Source organism: Glandiceps talaboti, chromosome 13 (genome assembly GCF_964340395.1).
Source record: "Glandiceps talaboti chromosome 13, keGlaTala1.1, whole genome shotgun sequence".
Lineage (NCBI taxonomy): Eukaryota > Metazoa > Hemichordata > Enteropneusta > Spengelidae > Glandiceps > Glandiceps talaboti.
In genome coordinates, this window is record NC_135561.1 from 10,042,330 (window position 1) to 10,054,795 (window position 12,466).

The 12,466-nt window shown below is 36.0% G+C and overlaps 2 protein-coding genes across 2 annotated transcripts; one reads left to right on the plus strand and one right to left on the minus strand.

Annotated features, from left to right (window-relative positions):
* Window positions 1–3,628: 3,628 nt before the first annotated feature.
* On the minus strand, window positions 3,629–9,117 carry LOC144444616 (uncharacterized). Its single transcript, XM_078134104.1, has 6 exons — window positions 8,701–9,117; window positions 6,989–7,282; window positions 6,489–6,788; window positions 5,876–5,967; window positions 5,251–5,635; window positions 3,629–4,680 (listed from the first exon to the last, which is right to left on the minus strand). The coding sequence occupies exons 1-6, from the start codon at window positions 8,972–8,974 to the stop codon at window positions 4,439–4,441; spliced, it is 1,587 nt and encodes a 528-aa protein (XP_077990230.1). The 5' UTR covers window positions 8,975–9,117; the 3' UTR covers window positions 3,629–4,438.
* Window positions 9,118–9,467: 350 nt separating this feature from the next.
* On the plus strand, window positions 9,468–12,466 carry LOC144444209 (uncharacterized). Its single transcript, XM_078133625.1, has 4 exons — window positions 9,468–9,756; window positions 10,155–10,751; window positions 11,532–11,732; window positions 11,853–12,466. Exons 1-4 carry the CDS (start codon window positions 9,468–9,470, stop codon window positions 12,464–12,466), a joined length of 1,701 nt encoding a protein of 566 aa, XP_077989751.1.

Sequence of the window (12,466 nt, forward strand, 5' to 3'; positions counted from 1 at the left end):
TAGTATTTAATACGAGATATTGATTGTTGACTCAAATTTAATTTGTAAAGATTTGTCTGACTTTCATAAATATTCTGTGAATTAAAACAAATACCAACAGCAATAGTGCAAAGTGGCCCTTTTCAGCGATTGATAACAGGTCTGAGGGGAGCAATAAAACTATTTAGTTGTGTTCGGCAAATCTAATTTGTTTATATTTGTTTGCAAATCTTGATACGAAATGCGGTAGAGGTCTTTAAGATTTTGTTGTATAATTTTTTTGGATTTCACAACGTTGTGTTTCACAATGACTTATCATAGATGTTAACGATTTGATTCATGCTAATTAATCAAATTCTGATTTTTAGACAATTCAAATACTACTTTACTTGTGATTTGTGTAATGCTTCCATCATAGCATTGACAGAAAAGAGAATACAAAAGTAAGCCTGTTGTATGATATTATTTATCTTCAAGTTGAGGGAAGTAGTAAAGGTAATAGCAAAGTCGACAAGGTCAAACTTTTTTTTTTCAATTGAACTGATTATACTATAAACTTACTATCACTATTATTGATAGGGACTTCTAGAGAGATTTGCAGCCTTTGACATGAATGACATATACGATGTAAAGACTGTAATGACGTCTCTATAGTGTTTGTTTGCAGTGATGTACTTGTCACATTCTTCAGATTCAATCTTTGAATATATAACTGTCAATCTATTTTAGGGTAATCAAAGAAAATGTGATTACACATGTTTTTTGTATGTATGTATTTCAAGATTTATATTCATGACTATCTTCACCACACCTTGAAGATCGTATAGAAGTTGAATTCGTACTACACAACGACCGCACATCACGTTGTCATACCAGAATCGTCCTTGGTCCGCAGTCGGGAATTAACTAAGAGGGAGATTGATATTTCTATTTTGCCACAATCACATCCCAAAACTCAGTTCCAAATAATTACTGGATAACTTTAATTTATACAATTACATTACGATACAGTCAGATCATTCAATCAATCACATTCTCAAAATAACACATTACGTCATGTAAAACCTGTTGACGACTGAGTCGTACTCGGTACAAACTGTCACCGATCATAAATCATAAATAAATGCAAGAATAGGGATCACCTTTTTACAAACTGGTCCTCGGAGAGGGTTATAGTTTAGAAAATAAAATAAGGGACGGTCGTATTCTACTTTGACTCAAGTTTTACATTTGACTTTGCATTTTTTTTAGTTTGGCATGATCCCACCGGTTCTAAATCCTACTGATATGACATCCTACTACTTCCACCATTGTAAAGTAATATAATATCATAACATGTCAGTGAAATGCAGCAAATTATTAACTTTTGTGGTGTAAGGAGAGGAGCGAGTCTCCGGGAAAAGTATGACAAGATCTAGAAATTCAAGATATGTCGTGGAGTATATATTCATGTTGAGTTCGGTCCTGAGGGTGCCGGTTGTTTGCTCACCTAGTCTTTGGGAATTCTGGCCATCAGCTAAGCCATTTAGATCGGAACACGGGCGTTGATTTTTAAACACACACACACACAGACAGACAGACAGACAGACAGACAGACAGACAGACAGACAGACAGACAGACAGACAGACAGACTCACTCACTCACTCACTCACTCACTCACGGTGGTGGCAATAGTGGAAAACAACAAATGCCTTCAAAAAACATTTCTGCATTGTGACATACTATTTAATTCAGAACTGAAGAGAGACACGTCTGATAGCCGGTAAGGGGTTTACAAAGAGGTTGCCCAATGGCAAACTGTCATCTGTCCAATTAATAATATTAAGACAAGGTTAATGTTAAAATGTACTAGTATTAGGAGCTCAAAACTTAGATATTTCCTAGAATAGGTCAAGGTAATGTTCAATGGCTTTTAAAGGATACACTTGTTGATAATATCAGAATAGTAGCTGTATGATGAGTAGATTGATTATATGATCTGAATTGGAAGCCAGCTAAGCTATAAGGTGGTGTATCACACCAGTGAACCAATTCGTTTCGTATGAAGTCCAGCTAATCATTTCATATTGGTTGGCTGCCCTGTACATATTTAAATCTACTTATTGACAATTAAGTGTTGTGACCACTTTTTGTAAAGGTGACACAGAAAGTGAAAGGAAACATTTAAACTTTTAATTTCGATTCGGTAACTTACAAAACCCCCTGTTTAAATGAAATACATCTGAGGATAAAAATCATATCATGATTTTTTAAAATTAATAAATTATGTTCTGCGTCTAGAAAAGAGGGGTGCCGATTAAAGCAAAATTTTATCAAAGTGAGAGTGGATTTGTTTGGCATGCATATTTATATAATTCTCAATTAGTGCAGGGGTAGTTGTAAGCTGGTAAATCTCTTTGGTTTATTTTTATTTTATCCATAAAAGGTGATAATAATATTGAAATAGTAATATTGAATACTCATTTGCTGACATGACATAAGAGAATTATAGAGATATTGTAACTCGATGTGTTGTTTCCACAAAGTTATTGAATTAATACTCCGTAATGTCACAGTGGTTCACCCTGTACATGCTATCAATTGTTGTTGCTAGGGAATTGGGTGTTTGTTTGTTCAGCTGTCGATGGACGATGGCAAACTGATTGGCTACTGAGAAGCGACGTGTCCTATTACATGTATTGAACAGCTTCTTTTTGAAACACTATTTTCCACGAAGTCCTCTTCTTTCATTTCGTCAGTGCTTCAGATGCCGCAATTCAGCTTTGTACGGTTAACTAACCCGACTTATTTTGGCAGCCATATTTGTTTTACGCAATTCACGATTCACTTACATGGTACATTTGACGTGTACCTCAGTGCGTATATTACTATTATACAATAAGCATTGAGTGGAGAGAGATTTTAGACAATTCTTTTACATCGGTTAAAAACTAACGATAGTTCAATTTGTCTTGTTGAACAGAAATACCACAAGCAACATATCTAAATACAGTATTAGTTGTTACAAAAGTTTAAAATAACACTAGGTCATTAGGTGAACTTGATTTGCTCCAATAGGATGCTTTGTATATTCTTCAAAAATGGGCATATCATATCAATGGTTTAATACGTGGTATGACATACTGGTTGTTGAATCAAATTTGTAAGGATTTCCCTGACTTTCTATAAATAAAAACAAATAACAGTGGGATAGTACAATAGTGCAAAGTGGGCCTTTCAGCGATTGATAATAAGGTCTGAGGGGAAAATAAAATTATTGAGTTGTTTTGGGCAAACCCCATTTGTTGATATTTGTTTGCAAATCTTAATACGAAACATAATTAGATTGATTCTTTATGTTCTTTATGTAATATTCAATACAATTAAGGGGGTTAACCTTTTAGCACAACGGACTTGGGGGAGGGTCATATTTTATGCCACAGACAGAGCTTTATTATTTTCTCCGCCCATCCCCTTTTAATTATCGAAGGCTCCCTTATTCAATTTTGCCATTCTAGTCGAAATTTAAACTGAATTCTTATCATACGATGTATCCAATCATAAAAGTAAGACAAAATATATGAGCAGGTTGTGAAGTAAATTTGCATGGATTCTCTTGAATGTGTTGTTGTGTATTTTACCCTTACTCAAATAAACACTCACAACATAGAACACTTGAATTAATGTTTATTTTAAAATATAAAAAATGGAAATTGATCTTTTCTGTTGGCTAGCGATTGTCTAAATGTGCCTTTAAGAAGAAATTGTTCTATAATCTATCAGGGAAAAACCGATACGAGAAAACTACGACATTCCTATACTCGTTAATTACTACATCATATTTGTATTTCATACCTGGTGCCTTTGCGATTCAAAGTTTACATGTATAGACATATATATATATATCCATTTGGTTGATATAGTTACTTAGCTGCGTTACCTCAGTAAACACTGTGCAGAATATTGCCATTTCCGAGTCGGCAGGGTATACAGATAGAAATGTGGAAGTATGAGCTATGATTGCACAAGTTAGAACCTGATTTATAAATACAAACATAGAAAAGGTTAAAAACTTCACGATTTTCTTTAATATGGAAATTATATATCCGCAGTTAAAATAGTACATCTTTTGCCATATCTTGTATCAAATCTGGTGGAAGTTAACTTTCTTGCTCTGATCCATACGCATAAAAATGACGAAAAGAGAATCAGTGTCGCCTTTGCCCTTTCTGTATACGATAACGCAGTTATCTTGACCCAGTTAATGTGATGTTTGCTTTAAACAAAAACAATAAAAGGCACTCATGTTAAAAGTATCAACATAGCTGAGAGGTGAAATTAAAGTTTGTTTTCTTACATTTTTGTATTTCATTTTTTCCTGCGAATTTCTCAAATAGAAAAAAAAATCTACAAATTGGCAACTATGTATCGAGTATGTTTGATATATTTTTCTAGTTGGGTATATATACACATATCCAACTAGACGTTTTCTTTGAATCTTTTTGACCGGCTTAACATGTGCTTCAAAATCCACAAGACGTAGTCATCTTTTCCAGTCCCTCGTAGATAAGTCCCCTGTGTTTTCAGATTTGATATTGGAAAGATGTTAACTTCGTCGATACCAGTGGCAATCGACAGTTCAGTTTTTTTCTCTCGAATAATATCATCACTTTCTATTTTGTCAACGTGAGTCATAACTGCTAACACTGGCACACCATTTCCTGTAGGGAATGAGTAGGAAACATTATTTATACCATTTGCCAGCAGAGGAAGGAAGGAATGAACAAGCAAACAAACAAACAAACAAACAAACAAACAAACAAAAACAAAAAAAGAGACAGACAGAGACAGACAGACAGACAGAAAGACAGACAGACAAACAACGAAACAAACACGAATAAGAAACTGCATACACACATACATTCATACATACATACACACACACACACATACATACATACATACATACATACATACATACATACATACATACATACATACATACGTACGTACGTACGTATGTATGTATGTATGTACGTACCTCCATACGTACGTACGTATGTATGTATGTACGTACATACGTGCATGTATACATTGCATACATACATACATACATACGTGCAATAAATAAATAAACAAACAAACAAACAAACAAACAAAGAGAATTGCACACTACCCACTTTCAAAATGAGCACCCGTTTTTGCTGTTACTTATTTATGCCAGGGCTAAATATAAAATTGAAGATACTGTCCGAAATCTTAACGTATAACGATATTTTGACAATGTTTACCTCTTAACTTCCTTGCTTCATCAACAACAACCTTATCCAGCATATCTACTGATGCAGCTGAACCATCGTGAATAATGACAACTGCGTCGACTTTACCAGTGCTGGGTTTCTTCACATATGAAAGCCAAGCTGTGAACACGTTGTTATCTCTCCAGAAACCAGGTTCTGCATCCTTCGGAAATTTACCTTCCAGGATCCAACTGATTGTCTTCCCAGTCTTGTCCCTATTCTCTTTGCTTGAGACGTCACCTAGTCCATCTCCAGGAACATCTAGGAGATTGAAAAAATTCTTGCCGATCTGTATGAAGTGTGGTGAAATGACCATAGTTCCAGTTGTGTGTCTGTTCCAGGTATCTGTCAATGGTGTTTCGACACCAGGTATAGCCTAAAAGAAACATATAAAATACACCTTTTTTATTTCAAATTTGAAATATATAGGTACAAAACAGTCATGGAAAATGTGTTTTACAGACAGTATTGCCCATGGCAGCAGTAGCATTATTTAGTCTTATGTAAGACAGTAACTTTACGCCTGAAAATGTAACAGAGACGTTCAGCCCAAACTCGAGTGATTTTGAATTTGGCAGGAATCATCGACAAAGGGGATTATGAAAGATTAACTTACCTCTCCAATGGTATTGATAGTTGCTGATTTTCCATGACCAGGTGCACCAAAGAAAGCAATAGTTTGGCCAACACATATTTTTTCAATATCATCTGTAAATAATCAATGTTAAATGTTTCATTATCAGTGCCTTTGAAATAATGAATACACATTTATAAGGAAAGTAAATAACAATGAACAGCAATGAATTATGTTTTTTGGGGTTTTGGTTGTTGTTGTTTTATTTGTTTGTTTGTTTGTTTGTTTGTTTGTTTGTTTGTTTTGTTTTGTTTTGTTTTGTTTCGTTGGGGTTTGTCATGTGGCTGGATTGTTACGATATCATGTTGGAAATGTGAAATATTCAAGCTCAAGCCTCGCAGCTGTCAGGTTCTAGGTTTGATTGTGGCCCAGTCAACCGTACCCAGCTATTTATTTATGGACCTGGTTGGACAGAGATTTATATGTGAATGCTTCAATACACGCACCTTCAGAAATGACTGCATGTGCACCAGGTCATTTAGAGAATCTAGTGAGCGATTGTGGGTAACAGTGCTATGTACAGAAAAGCAATATATAAAAACTATCGTTATTATTACAATGAATCAGCTGTGACTCAAAGTTTCAACATGCTTACCTGTCGTTAGTGGCTCTATCTTGTGGGACTCCATTCGGAAAGAAACCAACTGATCTTTGAGTACACAGGCCGGTTCCAAAGTGTCCATTGGCTCAGACTGTGCTCCCATTTTTGCTCCCGGACGAAGCAAAACCATCGTTTTGTCTGGGTCCGCGACCTCGTTAGCGATATCTTCTCCAAGTCCAAAACGTTGAAAATCTTCTCTAATTTCATTAATTACATCAAAGACAGTGTCGTTTTCCCAGCAGACGACAGCTTGTGTCCTTCCAGCATTAGAATGCTTAACAAGGATCTTCATGGCTAGTATAAAGTAGACGAAAATTAATTCAGATTGGTTGTTGCCAATAATCTGGTAAATTGTCACAATGTAATGATGGCATTCTGTGAGGTTACACAAGTACCCAGTCCTCAACTAATTAGGACCAATGATTCCATATTCAAAGGTCATATCTGACAGTTGACAGGGCAGTCTAATCAAAAATCATACTCCATATACTTACGACGTCCTCGGGTCTTCGTTATCTCTGTTTCCACTTCAAACACAACATTATCTTGGCCAATCTCGGAGATATGGAGAAGGGGGTCCAGCGGCTTGATTTCTCCATCTTCTGAAAGTAATGAGATTTTAACCTCACTTTCGCCACATTTTAGGCTCTGGAGAACGTCCCCGGCTAGCGAATAATCCGACGCCTTCTCTCTGATAACATTCGCCAAATCACATACTTTGTCATCATTAGAAATCTTCACTTTGACTGGATTGATGGCCTTACAGTGTTTCACATAGAGTACTCGTTCTGTGTCAGACAGATGGAAAAAAGAACTGATGGTGAGAAAGTCATAATATAAATCTCTATAATTGTTGTTTACAAATCTTTTGTGAGTAATATTTATTGCCGTTTCTTAAAGTGGTTTTTGGACGAAGGCTGTACACTCGTTTATAATATTACCCATAACCTATGAGAGAGCCCATGAAACACGTTAGTCAACATTTTGAAGAGCAGTTGTCTCACTATATGTAACAGATTGGTTTTTTTTGTCAGTCATATTTTTTAGCACAACTGAAATGATTTGATTCAGTAGCGCCATAGGCATGGTGCAGTGTCTGTATGTATGTATGTATGTATGTATGTATGTCTGTCTGTCTGTCTGTCTGTCTGTCTGTCTGTCTGTCTGTCTGTCTGTCTGTCTGTCTGCCTGCCTGCCTGCCTGTTTGTTTGTTTGTTTGTTTGTTTGTTTGTTTGTTTGTTTGTTTGTTTGTTTGTTTGTTTGTTTGTTTGTTTGTTTGTTTGTTTGTTTGTTTTGTTTGTGTGTACGACTACAACTCAAAATTTGTCAGGCCGATTGCCTTGTAATTTGGTGGTGACATTATGTTTAGTGTCTAGTTTAGGGTCAAACAATCTGATTTCAGTAAAATAAACCTCCAAAACTACTGGCCAGATTACTCTGAGATTTTGTTTCAATTGAGAAAGGTCCATGACTTGGTGATTCCATCAGTGATATGCAATTTTGGGCTAAAAATATGTATTTTGGTCTGTGAATCCAAAACTACTGAGCGTATTAGGTTGAAATGTGATGTGGGTACCACTGGGTATGTGTAGATGAAGGTGTAATCACAACATGATGATCATATTAGTAATATGTAAATTAGATAAAACAATGTTAATTTTCGTCAAAAAACATATCTTAAAAACTACATGGTGAATTGGGCTGAAACTTGGTCGGGTGTTTCTGGAGGTTAATATTCTGCAGATATTCAGAACATTTATGTAAGTGGATAGATGATATCAACAATTATACCAAATACAGTGAATATATATGTAATATTGTACAATTGTTATTTTTGAAAATAACATTTTTTATCTTTACACCATATTTGGCACTTAGTATCAAAAAGTTACAAATTCCACTAAAAGTCTATGCCATTAAGCCGGACTAACCACAGGAACAGAAAACCATATTGTATTTCCTAACAACCAACCCATACCCTATTCAACCCCCGAATTGGTAGTTTATAACAATGGCTACTGGGGCGGGGAGCAAATATGTACGGTTATAATACTTGTTTTTCTAATCATTCTCAACGACATTATACACATTAACAACTGCAAACTGTGGTAGTTCCTTCTTTGAAAATACCTAAAATAAGCTGAGTAGAAACATGTGTTACAAATCAGTGTTACTTTTTTTTAAATGAATCAAATTATCAACTTACGTTGGTCGAGATGACAGTCAAATTCAACGACTTGGTCTTTCAGATCCTCTACCCCTTCGTTAAACTGAAGTTTCCTCTTTTTATCATGTGACAGACAGACAAAGAGCTCTAACGTGGACAGTTCAATGTCATTTGGTTCCAGTTTAAAACGCCGTGCTCCCGATCTTAGTTTCTCAGCCAAGGTGGCGACTTTGTCACTTCCTTGACATTCAAATGGCAATGCATTGCCCCCTCTACTTGACTGGATATACACGATAACAGTATCACTTGACATTATCCTGAAATGCAAGGGACGTCGAGTTGATATGATTAACCCGTAATCTTGGTAGGTCTGAATAAAAATGAACTAAATGAACCCGGGAATCAATCCTACATGAATATCGAACCCCAGACACTTGTGGGAGCCAACGTGAAAACGCTGCGCTGACAAGTGCTTAGTGTGGGAGGCGTATTCCATGTACTTTATGCAACCTGCAATGTGAGACTGCGCATTGATCTGACCTCGAAGTCCCTGGCACGCTTTGCTGAGAAAAAGATTAGATTTTCAATAGAAACGTCAAAATTGTCCCGCCCATTTGACTGTGTTCCATTCGTTGAATTGAACACTCGATCGATTTTCATTCTTTGCATATGTAAATATCGTCAAGTTTTCGAGTTCAACAAGTGTATCTAGTATATGCATCGCCTTAGACTCGGCTTCACCGTTTATAGGAAAACAAATTTGTTATCATTTATCAAGAGAACATTAGTATTTATCGTGTCTTAAGATGGACCATCTTCTTCTGCTATATACTAAGCTACATTCATCCCGTGATGCTGTCGACAAGCTGCAAGAAAGACTGAAACGCATATTGATAACAGAAGATAGTTACCAAATTGACATATACCAGCACAACGATATGCAACGGCGTTTCAACAACTATAGCACTGTAACTGCAATTATTGTATTGGATGGTAGACAACAACGGATTGTACTAACGCCAAGTACCCGTGACAAGTCTGTAGACTATTGGGATGAATTGCTAGAGTTCTCGAAAGGTGTCACCAAACCACGTGGTACGTTGCATTATAGATTGATATATAGTGTTCTAATTTGACCACAAGTGTGAACTATACGGACAGTGAGAGAGATAAGGTCACAGTACTGGTAATATATGCCTATTTGTGCGTTTGTCTTTCTATCTGTCTGTCTGTCTGTCTGTCTGTCTGTCTGTCTGTCTGTTTGTTTGTCTGACTATATGTCCGTCTGTTGGTTTGTTTCTACTGATTGTAAATAATTTGTACAGTACCATTACTAATTTTCATGTCCACTAATTGTGATGCTCATATTAAAAGTCAGTCGAGCTGTAACGTCACTAGCAACGTTAACATTTCTCGTTCAGGTACGAGACACATATTAACCCAGAAAGCAAATCGTTCAATCAGGTTGACTATATTTTTTCATTCAATTCCAGGCTCGGTTTTAGTTATTGTGTACGGTGATGAGAACTCGAAACGTCTTCCTGAGAAAGAGATTATTTCAAAATATTATGAAAACGTATGGAAGTACCACGATGACTTTGCTTATAACATTGCTGCTAAACGTAGATGTTTATCTCTATGGCAACAATTTAACATCACGCAGGAAACATTGCTGAAAGATTACTTCGAGGAAATCAAATTTCTTCCCAGGAATGTTAATGATGCCCACATACTTGTTCTCGGGAATGAACAGCAAACAGCACGATTCAAAGAATACATGCAGCTAAGCAAGTTACTTTTACACTGCAAACAGACAAGGACAGATGATTATACAACGGACGAATACAACACTGTGTATTATCCTGATAAATCAAAAGAAAAATACAGTTTAACCATTTACTATGAGAATAATTCGACGCCAATGAACAGAGATTTCTGCAACGACTCTTGCGATTTCAGAAGTTTATTTCAACGAAAAACAGAGAAATCATGGAGAACGGTATTCTCAAAATCAGACTTTGATGGATTAATACTATTTTGCCATTCGAATTCACATTCATGTTTGCACAAAATATACCTGAGGAACAAAGGTAAGATCATCTATTTAGAGGCAGTCTTGGAAACATCTGTCAAATGTAATCTCGAACTAGTAGGCATTGCAAAGAAGCATACTTGTACAAACAAGTGACAGTTCTCAGAGTGAAAACACGCCGTCTAGCAGGGGTTAGATTACAATAAATGAAGTCAGGAGGAAGAAGAAGAACAACAACAACAACAACAACAACAACAACACCACAAACAACAAAAACAACAATAATATCATCATCATCATCATCATCATTAACAACAACGACAACAAAATCAACAACAACAACAACAACAACAAGTCTAGAACACAAGTTCTAATACCATTGAAGGCATAATCGACACTAAAATTATCGAAGTTTTAACTCGTGTGTTTTTGAGCAAACCATCCATGGCCTGTAAAACGTACTTAGGCCTAATAAAAAAAATTATGTGGTTCCGATTACGCTCAGTTTTAGAATACGTATGGGTAGATAGATTTTTTATTTTATTTTTTTTCAGTTGTGAGTTAAGTTTTCAAAATGGCCTCTATGTTATTGGTTTCTTCCCATCACAAGTTCAGCACTTACAGATTGGAAAAACAGTTATATATGTCAGTTTCCCGTCCACTGTTTCTGGCGAGACGACACAATTTTCATGATTTTATCATTTTCTTCTCGAATATATAAAAATAATTTAGGGTCGGCAGTGAAAAACTAGGTCGGGTTGGGAAACCGGAACCAAATAATTATTTTTTAAGCTTTATCTTGTGGAATTTCCGATACCTGTACATTCTACCACTGTAGGTGTTTTCAAGATTCTACCAATGGTGACAGAAGAAGATATGGAAGATGAGAATATTAAGAATACAATTAAAGGATTTCTTCTGAAGTTAATGAAAATGGACCAACCAACCATTGATTGGTCACAGTGTACGTTGGATGGTAAAACTGGACCAGAGCTACACAAATACTACATAGCATATGCCTGTAGCATCCCAATTCATGGTGAGATATGCCTACCTTGACTTGATAATTAACAGAATGACCATTTTGCAAAATAATATTTAGTCAACATGTGTCTGTAGTAGAGTTGGTGACTTATATGATGCGCTCCTCTTATTTCAGTTACTGGACGCATACAACATTGTGATACAATTGCGAAATCCGTAGCTCCGGCAGTGGCAATGGAACCAATGTCAAGTACTTCGATATTTCATTCTATGAGAGATTGCACATCGCCATCGAGTTCCCTAAAGATTCCACCAAGTACAACAGTTAGACTCTTTCAAACTATCCATGGTACAAGTTCGACACGAAATGCAAGGATTCAAGACCGCGGTCAAATAACACAACCTGTGTCTGAGAAAGGACAAACACTGAAACCCAGTCAAAAAGACAAATCAGTGCAGACAGAGAGTTTGCCAGAAACAAATCCAGAATTGAAAGAGTTTATTAAGACAACAAATAAACAGCTACACGAGATTACCATAGTCAACAATAAACTTGAAAATGACATAGCTTCAATTCTTGTCAAATTGCAAACTTTATCTGACGAGAATACAAAACTACACACAGAAATGAATTCCAGTGTTCATCTGCTACAGAAGATTCATGAGGAAAATGTATCACGAAAGAGTGACATGAAAACTGTTCTTGAACACATCAAGTTAAAAGAGGCAAATAATGTAGATCAACAGTGTCAAGACGGTCAAACGGGAAGACAAGAAAATGAAACTTGA